General features: G+C 41.7%; 1 protein-coding gene across 2 annotated transcripts in view; it reads right to left on the reverse strand.

The window, feature by feature from the left end:
- Window positions 1-13,291, reverse strand: part of MARCHF8 (membrane associated ring-CH-type finger 8) — an 88,141-nt gene that overhangs the window by 9,291 nt on the left and 65,559 nt on the right. Inside the window, exons 4-6 of one of the 2 annotated variants that reach the window (XM_084210201.1) lie at window positions 5,062-5,141; window positions 3,903-4,748; window positions 1,801-1,981 (exon numbers count right to left, since the gene is read on the reverse strand). In XM_084210201.1, coding sequence (XP_084066327.1) covers window positions 1,801-1,981; window positions 3,903-4,748; window positions 5,062-5,141 — 1,107 coding nt within the window. The remainder of the gene's footprint in view (window positions 1-1,800; window positions 1,982-3,902; window positions 4,749-5,061; window positions 5,142-13,291) is intronic. The other variant, XM_084210202.1, reaches the window with a different exon arrangement.

Here is a 13,291-nt window from a genome sequence, read left to right on the forward strand (position 1 = left end):
GCCCTAATCTTCATTTGAGCCATGACACATTTTGTTCTCACTCTCTTCCCCTAGTAACTTAGTGTTTGAACAGCACAGTGCTGCAATACAGCCTTAAGTGCCAAGGAAGTTTAATTCCATTTCTGCCCTACAGACAAGGAGAAGCCCTATTATTTGTCCCATTCTGATCATACTCACTAGTTCCAGGCTTTTTTCTCCTGACTTAAAGGCTACCTACCACAAGGGCTGAGTTGAAGATACAGAAGCATCTTATCCTTTTGCTGCAGCTGAACCTCTGAAAGGACTCTTTATATGTATTTGAGAGGCAAACTCCTTCTATTTATGGCTCTATCCCTACCTTCTGGCAACTTGCTTCCCACAGATGACCTGTTCAGATATAACTAATGATGCTGAGTGACTCATTTCTGAAGGTGCACAACATTTTTTTTTTCCCACAGGGCACAAATATTCAGAAAATGTTCACCACCCACTTCAGGCAGAGTGAGCACAGGAAAAAACCAGCAGTCAACTGACAACTATAGCAACTCTTCTTTGGATTCTCTAGAGTAATTTCTTTCCTGTCCTATGGTTGGGCTGTGCAAAGTATTGTCTGTGCAGACAAAAGAGCTTATGATGACCAATTCTGCAGCTCAGAAACAACTACACTCTGTGTCAAGGGGCTACGAAGCCAAAATCTGCATTTTTAGAAGGCAATGATCCACTACAATCATAAGCAAAGGACATCCTATCTGCTAAGCTCTACACTTTGTAGACAGCACATATCTCTGAAAAAACGAGAAGTGTTTGAAATCTGCTCTATTTTTCTGTTAGAAGTCACTTCTAGGATTTGGACAAGTTCTCATAATGGTTTTTGGATAGCTGCAGCCCAGACTTCTCACCCTTTGTGATTTAGGCTCATCATAACTGAATTTAATGTTTCTCATTTATTCTAGTTCCAGACTGAGGTGATTATTATTAACCTCTTCCACTTTGGTAGATATGGCAAGATTTGTCTGTGCTAAGAATTCCAGTGACTTCCATCTCAAACTCCTGATGTCAGGATCTGACATTGAAAGCTCAGAGGATGTGGGAGAACAAAATGAGGATAGAAGCACCTATACTTTAAATCACCAGATTTATGAAAGATACTTATCTATTAAACCAAAATACAGGTTGTAGTCATTCACAGCCTAAGAAAAGGTAAAAAATAAAACACATTTAACAGGGAACCACCTTCTACTTACAATGTATTATTTTCACTAAGTAAGTTTGATCCTTTAAAAAGAAAAGGAATGCTACACATTTTAACTAAATTACACCCGAGAAGTGTGATTTAAAGTAAATTTGATGCGAAACCCTCATCTTTTGAAGAGAACTTAAAAGCCATGTGGATCTTAGAGTCACAAACTAAAGCAGCTAACAGTAATACAAAGCTTCCCATTAAAAAAATACTGGTAACTGTAGAGTTTTGGGCTCTAAAATCTAAAGAAAAAAATCAGATTGTTGCATGGACATATATATATATATATATATATATATATATATATATATATATATATATATATTTACACATATACACACAGAAAGTTGTTGGGCTGTAACAGCTGTTATCGGAGCTGGATTCCTGTGATGTTGAATTTGCCAGGGTGAGTGTTAATTCAAATCCTTTTGTACCTATACAAGACTGACCAGACTTACTAAGGAGCCACAAACCCATTCATAAACACATGGTGGGTGCTGCAGGCTCCTGGGCAGAGCCTGCTCCAGAATGGATCTCTGTTTAACCAAGCATGTTCTCGGGGAAGCAGGTCCTGTGCTTACCTTTCTCAAAGGCTTCAGTTTTGTCTCCATGATGAACTCATACTTGCACAGCTCACAGCATCGCGTATCCGAGCTCTTGATCCATTGCTGCAGGCAGGCCTGGTGCACAAAGTGAAGACTGCCCGTACAGTGACAGGGGGTAATCAAAGGGCTCTCATCATCTCCTTCACAGTGACATATCCTGAATCAGAAGCAAAGCTGCTCATTAGAAGAGGAAGCAGCAAGGATGTGGAAGAGCCATGTAATATCTGTGATCACACATGGATGTTCACCGAGGGTCCCGAGACATATAAATCAAAGGAATGTGTTCCACAAAGGAGCTAAAACTAAACAACTCAATTGCTGCACAAGCACATATACAGGCACAAAATAATTAAGCACAGACACAGATGACTAGACAGCTGCTTTCTCACAGATGATGCACACACATAGAGCCTGACAGAAATGCGGAACCTGAAAGAAAAAACAGAGCAAGAAATGCCAACGTTTCACCCAGACCAATAGCACTTAACTGCAAATAGCATTTAAACAGATCAGACAGCACTTCCCAAGACAAAGTATGCACAGAGAGGTACAGCTACTCATGTACTACGGTCTGAAATAGAAGGTAAAGCAAAATTCCAATACCAATGGTGAAACCGTCCATCCCAGGATCATGAACAACTAATTTAGACAGCCTAGATTTTACACAAGTGATTCATTCCAATGCAAATTCCTAAGAGACAGATTCACAATGCAAAACTACAGAACTGAATCTGAACCCCAAAACACACTTACTCTAAATGGTTTTGCTTCTCCAAATCTGACTTAGCAAGAGATGCTAAGTAAGCATCAGCTCTGCAAAATTACCTGTTTTCCTCACAGCCTAACTGTGCAAACAGCAAAGACATCTGATAAAGAGTTACTACCAGCTGCTGACATTTGATTTCCAGATTCAATTTATATACAACCCCTGGGTAGCATCAAGCATTGTGAAGTCCTTCTAACCATGTGGAACAGGTCATGAATTGAAAGGGGGGTGGTGAGGAGCTCAGGGAATGAATACAAGTTACTAAGCATATGTGAAGTACGTTCTGGCCTGCTGCCATCCCTGTCTATTACTGAAATCTCGTACTGATGCGTAGCATCTTGCCTCTGTGACCTTGCTGATAGCTGGCAAGTGGAAATGAAGGCGTGGGTGGATTACAACAGCATCTTGATGGTAAGCCAGTACAGAACTAGATATGGTGGTAATGAGGGGGGAAATCAAATAATATTGGAAAGTAATAACAAAGGCAGCTTTAGGAAGTGCTGTTAGGGAGGAGAAAGACTAGGATAATAAAATGCTAGGTAGAGGGATTAGACATTTGCTCCTGAACTTGATGACTCTTGCTCCTCAAGCACATTTTTGATGTGGGACAGGGCAGACCAGCAGACAAGTCACCATGAAGACAGTCCAGATCTTGTTGCTCCTGACACCTGTGCACATGATTAATTCTCTGTAGTTGGAATAAGGACACCCATGCTTTTTGACTCTCACACTATGGACATCACACAGGCCTACCACTAACAGCCAGCGCTCAAACACCCTTTGACCAAGAAAACCAGGAAGCCTGTAACAAATAAAAAAGTGTGTTGGGATACAAACTGAGGGGGAAAAAAAAATCTAAAGCTATATTGATCTGATCTCACAAGCAATTTTCAAGCAGTCCATTTTCCTCCTGATTCCCCCCCTCTGACCAAACTAGCAGGGCTGTCAAGACAACACATTGCTCATCAAAAGCTAAGACATGTTCAGCTTGACCTTTATGATGTGTAGCTGTGTCTCTCATAGTATTCCCAGTTTGGGCACTGATAAAATATCTCAGAACCCCAAACCTGAAATAAATTTTAGGAGAATTTATTTGACTCCAAAGGAAGTTATTCTGCTTAGTAGCCTTGTTAAGTGCATCAGAGGGGTGCAGGACCGCAGAGAGAAGGCTGCATGCTTCAAATCACACATACTGTATTAGCAAGGTGACAGGGTAAAAGAAGAGACAGAAACAGCACAAAGGCAGGGGAAAGCAGAACAGTCACCACACAGGGGAGGGTTAAAAAGGGAGGTGGTTCTCTGGTAAACCAACCTGCAGGTATCCCCCGATGTGGACACAGGGGACAGAGGGGGTAACTTTTCTGAGAGGGGGGAAGGGCAGTCAAGGTCACTGTCCTTCTCAACTGAACAGAGTGGTGCCCGCTGCTCTTTTGGTTTGAGTTTCACTGAGGTGCTGTCCTCAAAGACGTCATCATCTCCCATATCATCAGAGCAGAAGTCTGTGCTTTCCACCAGCATGCTGGAGGATTTGTCAGCTTGGAAGTGACTGGAATAGCTCTCCAGTTCGTGAAATTTATGCAGGCTGCTGATGCTGGAGGTGTGGGAGAAGGAGAAAAGGTAACGCAACAGTTTTTTGCTCCTTGAGGAGTCATGGTCCACCTTGTCCTCCAGCAGGGGGATATGTACAGCGCTGTGGTTCTCTGCTCCTCCCGATGCACTTGAGTAGTTGGAAAGGGAAGGGATATAGGAGTGCTTAGAATTGCTAAAAGAAAGAGGCCTGAGATTCAGTGGTTTCCTCTCTTTAAGATGAAATTTGTTAATCCTTAAACACTGCTCTTGATTCAGGGTCAGTTTGCCTTCTGAGCGTGTTCGCTCCACATAATCAAAGCACTCGCCGGTGCCCTGCGCCTTCTGGTCCACGTCATTGAGGGACTTGGAGAATTTCAGGGTGCGGGTGGGCTTTGCATTCTTAGCAGACCTGAGTGCCTGGCCCCGATCCTGCCCACGGGAGTTTCTCTTTGCTGCATGTAACGTGTCCTGACAGATTACTGTCACAGTGACCCCTTGTGTCAGAGGGCTCTGGCAGTGTGGATTTTTCAAGACAACAGCAGACTGCACTGGACTGTGATGACAACACTCAGAAAACACTGCACTGGAACTGCATGCAGAATAGTGGAATAAAAGCACAGAAAGCAAAAAAAAAAAAACCAATTAAAAAAGAGAACATGTATAATTAAAAGTGAAGAAATGAGAATTACAGCTAGTGTGGGAATGGCGAACATAGCAGGGCCAAACAGTCAGTAGGATTTAACAAAGCAGTGTTAGACAGCAGTCGAGTCAAACAAATGGGATGCTTCAAGTGGGAATCTCACATCGCTTACTTCCCCATAAACATGCTTTTTCAGTTTTGTTTTTCCTTAGATCGAACCTTGTCAGAGCCTCACTGTAGCCACGCAAATGGCACACTTTACCTGCAGATGTCCTGGTTGGATGGTGTAACAGAAGTCCGAGAGAAGCTATGAGGGGCAGAGACAGAGGTTGGACTTCCAGCCTGCAGTGAAATTAAAACAAACAAACAAAAACACCCTCAAGTCAGAAGTCAGTATGCAGAAAAATCCCCTTCAGGGTGAAACACAGCAGAGATATCACTCTACAGCTGATACTCAAGGGCTTGTTGTAAGAAAGTGACTTTACTGTTAAATGCGAGAAAGGTCACAGAGTCTCATCCCTGGAGAAGTAGTGATCAGAACAGAAATGTTTTATCCCAAGGTCAAATGCAGACATCTTTGGAGTGGAACCTGCCAGCTGTCAAACATTGCACAGAACAATAGCTCAGGAAATGAGCAATGTTACAGTAATTAGAATAATTAGATGGAAGTGTGTGTATAAACTAGTTGGAATTTAGCTACCATGTAATAGCTAACCCTTCCTCTAACAATGATGGCAAGAGATTAGAGGCTTGGGGTTTTCTTCACAAAAAAAGAACTGCCAGTAACTCAGTAACTCAAACACAACCTGAGGACTTATATTCCTTACTAGCATATGCACATGAGCACCATCTGCCAACCCAGACCATTCCCTGAAGCACTTAGTGTACTTTTTGAGGCCTTTTGTCCTGCTCTTACTTGAACAGGATCTTCCATCCTGGAAGATCCATACAGGAGAGGAGGTGTGGCAGCAGTCATATTTGTAAGTCACAACAAGAGACAGTGAGAAATAGAATAACTGAAGAATTAAGAATTAGCTGAACTAACTCAAAAACATAAAGTGAAGCTCTTGGCACATTTAACACTTAATAGACAAATCTGAACTCAGTGTGCCAATAATGAGCATTGTCTCAGCTGTCACTCCACTGGCTGTTATTAAAGACCCTTTCTGCTGCTGTATCCTGCACTTCATTTTGACAAACTTCTCAACTCTTCCTGGAGATTTTTGTGGGGAGGAGACCTGCATTAATAACCTCATAAGAGAGAATCTTTAAACCTGGGTCTCCCATGTTCCACAGCTGCTGCACAGGCTGCACTGCTCACCCACTGCTGCAAAACGCTGTTTGCACTTCAAAATTCAAACAAAGCTTTACAGCTCTTTTGATCTGCACAGCAAAGCCTGAAACCCAGGAAAGAACAATGCAGTCAGCAGAGCAACAGAAATGTCATCTCCATACTGGGCTGTACAGAAAACAGCACTGCCAGCAGAGACCTGGGTCAGGCAACTGCAAACAGCCAGACCAGGGAGACCTCAGGCGATAAAAGGTGTGCTACCGCAGAGCATGCTGTGCCCAGCCCTGTGCTTCAGCTTCAGACACCCGCAGTTATCACTTCTGTGATCATGCTGCAACACTGTATCTGCCTTGGGACTTGTCAATTCTATACTTACTTTATTAAAAGCCCCTATTGTATATTTAAACGAGGCTGCCACAGGCTTTTATACTGTCATAGCAAAACCAAGGTTCCTTGTCACACATTATACTCTTTATTTCTTTGTGAGAGAAGATACATACACATGCTACTTTATAAATACAGATAAAACAATCACATTCCTTGTCACAGAACTCATCTTTTCAGGTCTTATTTCTCTAGTCAACAGCACTATAGACAGCAATGTATCTGCCCTCACATTAGGACACCTCAGGTGCACAGACACTGAAAAAAACAGGTATCTATTTACAGCTGGGTCTGCAGGAATCAAAGGCAATACAGCCAACACTCAGACACACGCCTCTTTACCCTTACTAAGACACTGTAACTTATTTCCCATCTTACCCAAAGCTGGGTACATGTACAGAATAAAACCCAGTAGAATAACCTTGGGGCAGAAAACCAACTGAGCTATGTAATGACTGTGACAAAACAAAAACAAAAGACAAAGATCAATTACTGACTTTATCCAGGAAACTACAGTTCTTTACATTTTACACCACTTGCACATGGATTCTGATCATGCAGTGATGTGAATTCAGGTATTTGTTGGAAATTTGCTCTCTCTCGGACACTTAACCTCTCCTAAAAGCAGGTACACCTCATTTTCATAGCCTATCTTTTATAAGGGTTTGTGCAGTAACTTTTTTTAAACTCAAAGTCTGATAACTTAATGAAAGATCTGACACTAATTTACTGATAAACTGTTTCACTCTGCAAATTAATAAAACTAAAATAATGAAATAGTGTAAAAGACATATTGAGTAATCTTCTAAAAACAAAATATTAAACCAGTAAAACAGCAAGTTGTATTCTGCCATGGAGACAGAGCTATATATTGTTGGAAGTGAAGTCACAAATCAATTAATAAATCTGTCTCAGGTTTTATGTTATGAGCAAATCACAGAAGGTAACCTGTGAAGAATGAATCCAATCTCTCAGCTGCTTCAGTTTAGCAATGAACTTTTCTAAAAAAGGACAGCAGAATGTATGATGCGACAGTCTAATAGAAGATGACTAGAATCAATGATCCAAAATTTCCCTTCCAAAACCATGTTACTGGTTTCTTGATCCAATTAATTGTCTGGTACCAAGAGTATTAAAAGTCTTTCCAATTGGGAAATCAAAAGGCTGGGGCAAAAAAGAAATTGTGGAGTTTCATTTGCATTTCAATCTTAGTATTCTGTCAGTGACAGCAATGAGTCTCTGACAGGAAAGCACAACTCCCTAACAAGAGCACAGTAAAATGCAAGCTGCTGCCCAAAGCCTAAGTACCAAGTTCTGCTGCGTCTAGAAGCAGGGTTACACATCACTGCTGCTGGCCAGTCTTCCCAGCTCACCTGGGTCTGACTCAAGACACAGCAGCTTTCAGGCAGAGGTGCCACAGTAAAGAAGAAATACAAGCATCCTTGGGACAGAACACGGCGAAGAAGAGGCGGTGATGGGTGAATGAAACAGGCGGGTCCAGCTATCTTGGAGCTCTGATGCTGCTCCCACACACAGCTCAGCTCTGAAGAGGCTGGGAAAATAAGCAGTCAAAGCCTTCTCCACTCTGTAGCTTCTGGTACACACCAGGTAGCAGCACCTTTGGCCAAACTGGATTTTTATAATGGCAATAGCAGTAGTTGGTTTTAGAGCACTCCTTCTCATAGGAGGTTTCTGCCATGCTCATATGTGACATGTAGCCCAAGCCTTGACAGCCTGAATTTGACCCTTCTAACCCCATAATCACTTGCTGAAAGTCTGTGGCCTGTCATGCCCTTCGCATGGAGGAACACCACCTCCAGTGACAAGCCTTGGAGCCATGTGCTTGTGAGTTACTCTGTACAGCCTGACTGGTTGCTTAAAATAGCTCAGTACTAAAGGTCAATAGTTAGTAAATTGTGTATATTGACATTCCCATCTAATGCAATTCACTGAGGTCATGGCACGGCTTTCTGCGCTGGTACTCAGACAATCACAGCAATTTTGAAGGTAACAATTCCGGGGATTCCTACAGTTCTCTGAAGGGCTGTCCTCAGGAGAATATACATTTTTTAATATGCATATATACACATATATGTTCTCATTCTTCCTCCACATGAACAGTGTTATCTATTGGTAAGAGAACTCAGCCTTTTCTTATTACATACTTTTGATTACATGCTGCACACCATAACCCAAAAAACCTACCCTGCCTAAGGAAAAAAAGGCATCTTTGAATTGAGCCATGGTGAACATTCCAATGGCTCAGGTATATTTCAAGGTAACCTGCTTATCTGAGATTACACTTCTGGGTATAGCTGTCCCACTCTAGGCTGCACTTCAGTAACAGCAATTAAATCTCATTTTAAGTAACAGGGCCTGTCACATCCTAAAAACTTTATTAAATTATTAATTGAAGGTAAAAAATTAGAAACAACTCCTGTAGAATTTTTCAATTGATTGGAAGTCTAAAGGAAGCAAAGGTTTTCCCCCAAATGCAAACTTTGTCATTTCTAGGTGGCACATGATTAGGAATAATACTGTGACCCTACTACTGGTGCTTCAGCTAAGGATCTGGAACTAACATACGACGAACTATGCACATTTAATAATAGAACACAATTCTCTTTTGTGCAGACGAAGAGTGAACAGAAGCTCAATTTTAAGTCTTTCATTGGGAGGAACTTCAGAACAAGGAGCTTCAGGCAAATACAAATTTAGCAATAGAGCAAGGAGCGAAACATTCCACAACCCAAATCTCAACCTGGCATTTTGATTACGAGCTTGCCTTTATTTTATGTGCTCTTGAGCACTTTCAGCAAGTACTGTGTTCCATGGACGCGCTGGCTGACAGCTCTTGCTAGAGTGCACTGCAGTTCCACAGTCTCTGAAGTTCATCTGTGGAGCAGATGCCAAAGGAGGCCTTCAGCAGTGCCAGCACGCCAAGGCAGCAGTGCAATGAGACCAAACTGGACAAACCTGGCACCTGAGATAGGCAGAACAGGCCACCTATGGACAGACTGGGGGGTGTGATGGGCAGACAGCCCTGCTGACAGCTGGTTTTGAAAGCTTTCATACCAACACGGACCAGCAACTTCTGATCTTCTCCAGTAAGTTCTCCCTATCGGATTCATGCCATATTGACTTCCAGAGCATATTAAAATCAAGTGTCTTTAGAGAGGGTTAAGATAAATTATTAAAATGGAGAGTGGTTAAAAAACTGCAGAGGAGATATGGGAAAGAGGCATGTGAAAATTTCAGGATGATCAACTCCACCATGTAATTTTGGCAACAATTTGATAGGAACCAGCAGTCAGCTTCTGGAAGAACTTTCTTCCATACTTTATATAATGTATATGACTATAATTAAAACTATGTCTAGCAACTAGAAGCAAAACTAAAGTTAGCCTTCCTTTATTATTTCTAAAGAAATCTAAAGGAGGATTGTGTCAGGAACTTTTCTCTAGAGATTCCAGAGCTAAAGATACTAGAGAAAGGAGGCTATCTATCCCTCCAAAATCTCCCCAAGAATTATACAACCTGCCTATAGCACAGGATTAATGTTGACTAAACCCTATAACAACTACACAGGTTCTGCAGGGAGAAGAAGAAAAAATTACTTATGGCTTTTTGTCTTTAAAAATCTTCCTCAAAGTATCTCGACTGGACTGAGGGAACAAAAGAGGAAAGGAAACCCCTGCAGGTTCCTCCTTAATGGGATGCCCTCATACCTATATGTAAGAATCCAGCCTCAGGAGAGGAATTTATCACAGCACAGGGAGACTATCACATTCCTTACAAACATGACTGCACTGTGCTCCAGCATGAGATTACTTGCTCTTGTACCTGGGGAAAGAGTATACTTTCATCTTCATACTATACAAATTTTCATGTCTTTTCCTTCCCCAGTAACTCAGTAGAAGAGTTTTTTTTAACCTACCCCTAGGCTCATGTACCTGAACAGGACACCTCTGAGAAACAGTTTTTCAGTAAGCCTTGGTCATCTGATAGACTACAGGACAGCTAAGTTCTGCAACTGAAAAACCTGGACTACTTTTCTACAGACAAATGCTCACTGAATCCATTAAAGCTTCAGGCAACAGTGGACGTGTGTATTCATATGCTTTTCTAAATCTGTTCCAAGCTGATGAACAGCCTAAATGGATTTTAAATTTCATAGCAAGCTTAGGCTACCACTTTGTGTCTGCACTGGCTGCTATTCAGCCTAAGAATAATCTAATACTTTACAGCATGCTTCTGTTCAAAAGCTAAAACTATACAGGCCTTCAGAAAAGACAAAGCATTTACATTTTTTAAGGAGTTCACTTTTGATTCCTTTGCTGTGATCCCAGTGTTAGCATTTTTAAAGTTTATCCCTTGGAGGACTATGAAAGTAAGACTACAAAGTGCTTCCCCTTTACATTAGAATCAACCTTCCAAAGCAACCAGATGACAAGAACAGCACAGAGATGACCTGAAGGTATTTCCAGACATCACATCATCAGTTTCAGGATATATCAGATACTTTAAAGGTAAACAATACCACTAATTTGAGAATAACTATTTAGAGACCAGCTTTGTAAGTGACCTCATTTTATCTGCTTGTAAGCACAATTCCTTTATCTATGAACTGAGGGCATGAATTACCACTACTGTGAAAATCCCACTTTTAGCTGCTCCCAGTGACTAGCTGTGTGTTAGGGTCAATTTCTTTTATATTTAGAGGACGAAGCTTCTATAAAGCTTAATTATTTCTCTGTGGGGCTTGAATGATGAAGGCACTTCGCAGCAATCAGTGGCTGCTTGGAAAAAATGCTGGCTTAGGGTAAACAGCTGAGATGTGGATCTGGGCTGTATTCCCTTGTGCCAACTGGGGTTGTTTCAATCATCATCAGTGCTGTTTATATGGCAAGTTGGGGAAAATGGGCTGTGTTCAAGTCCCATGACTAAATCAATTAAATCTGCCTTCAATGTTTTTATTTTAATTTAAAAACAAATTTAAAAGATTTCAGAAATTTAAATGTTTCATGTGTAGCAGATTTAAAAGGAGTGTTTGAAATATATATACCAAAAAAGCAAAGAAGGGCCTGGAGGAATGCCACGTCCCCCAGTGTGCAACATACTGCACACAGCCCAATGACACCATATGAAGATCCTCCTACATCTTATTCCCTGCTCCTTTTTCTGCTCTTTCTGGCCTCCATCCTGAGCCAAGCATTCAGGTGATTGCTTTTTCTTGGCTTGGCCCCATGTACTAGCATCTCTTCTGCCTCTCTTAGCATCTGCCTCTTGGAGAAGTGCCTTTTTGCCCCTTTATCCTGAGGGACAGCTCCACCTGGCCCCGACACTGGGGGTCTGCATTCAGAGAGGTCCTGCTACCTCTACCAGCTGATTACATTTTCAGTAGCACCATCTGTCTGCCTCCCTCCCTGATCACTTTAAGCCCATGGGCATTGCTTTCCTTGGTCACAATAAGTAACACAGCATCCTCTCTTGGCTGAAGGCTGAGTTCTGACTCAATCCTTTCCACTCAAATTGCACTGTGCAACTGAGAGCAGTGGAAAGATACACAGTAATAATCACAGCGGGTTCATAATGACATATCAGCACCAGTAAGGCTTTGATTCAAACGTCAGTGCCAAGAATTTGTAGCACATTTGCTATGATGCTGTGCTGTAAGCTAGATTTGGGTGGGAAAAAGCTGAAATAGTTATGCAGAAAGCATGACCATTATTTCTGTACACACACACAGAAACTTCAACACATCTGGAAATGCAGCATGTAAATGATTTAACCCAATTTTGGTTAAAAAGTTCATCTTAAAATGGTGTCGGATCAACAAGTCCTGTGAATTTCAGAAAGGGCTATAGAGGCAGCCAAGCATTTCCATACTTAAATGTGTACCCAATCTGCCTTATTGGCCAGGTTGCTATGGTATTCTGAATAAAAAAAATGAGCCCTTTCCTATTAAAACTCACAACTAAAGAAAAATTTTCCATGTATTTAAGCTTCTATGCAGCATTTCACTACTACAATGTTTCGCGATTGGCCATTTGAGATTGTATGCAACAACCAAAACACCTGTCAACCACAAAACAATTGTTGCAGTTTAGCGCTGAACTGCCTGGATGCACAAGGCAGCATTCAGACTGGCAGGTAAATCAGGGGCTGACTTCACTGATGGGGCTTTTACCCCCTGCCCTTGTGTGAATTTATCTCCAGAGTGGAGAAGGTGCACAGAATGGATCAGGCAGAGGTGACACAAGAGCAGTAAGCACATAAACAGCTCCAGGAAGCTCACTTTGCAACCAAAAATCTCCTCCATTAAACTGGCAAGACTGACTTTTGATCCCCTTGAGAACTTTAGCTTTTGCAGCACACAGCAGTCATGTTGAACGTTTCAGCACTTCAAGATGAATGTAAATATTGATGTCTCACTTGCCAGCCCTCCCAGCGAGAGCTTTGCCAGAGTGCAAGGTCCTTCCTACTGCTCTGCCACACTACCAGTTCTTGATGAATTAAGAATGAACTGTGCAAATTCATATGGGTACCAAAGTGCTGCTGCCAAAAGGTTTGTGCTGATTTGAGACACTCTGGGAAAAGTACAATGATACTTAATAGCAAAACTACTATCTCTGCTGAAGAAAACCTGAAAATCCAATTAAAGATCCCTAAGAAGATAAGAACCAGGGTAAAAAGGCCCAAGCATAGTCCCATTTTTGAAAAACCTACATGACTATTTATACTCACACAGTTTTTATTTCAAAACCCCTTATATGAATGCACATTTGCTGATGCCAAATGCAAAATGATCCCTTAT

Source organism: Fringilla coelebs, assembly GCF_963513975.1.
Source record: "Fringilla coelebs genome assembly, chromosome: 8".
Lineage (NCBI taxonomy): Eukaryota > Metazoa > Chordata > Aves > Passeriformes > Fringillidae > Fringilla > Fringilla coelebs.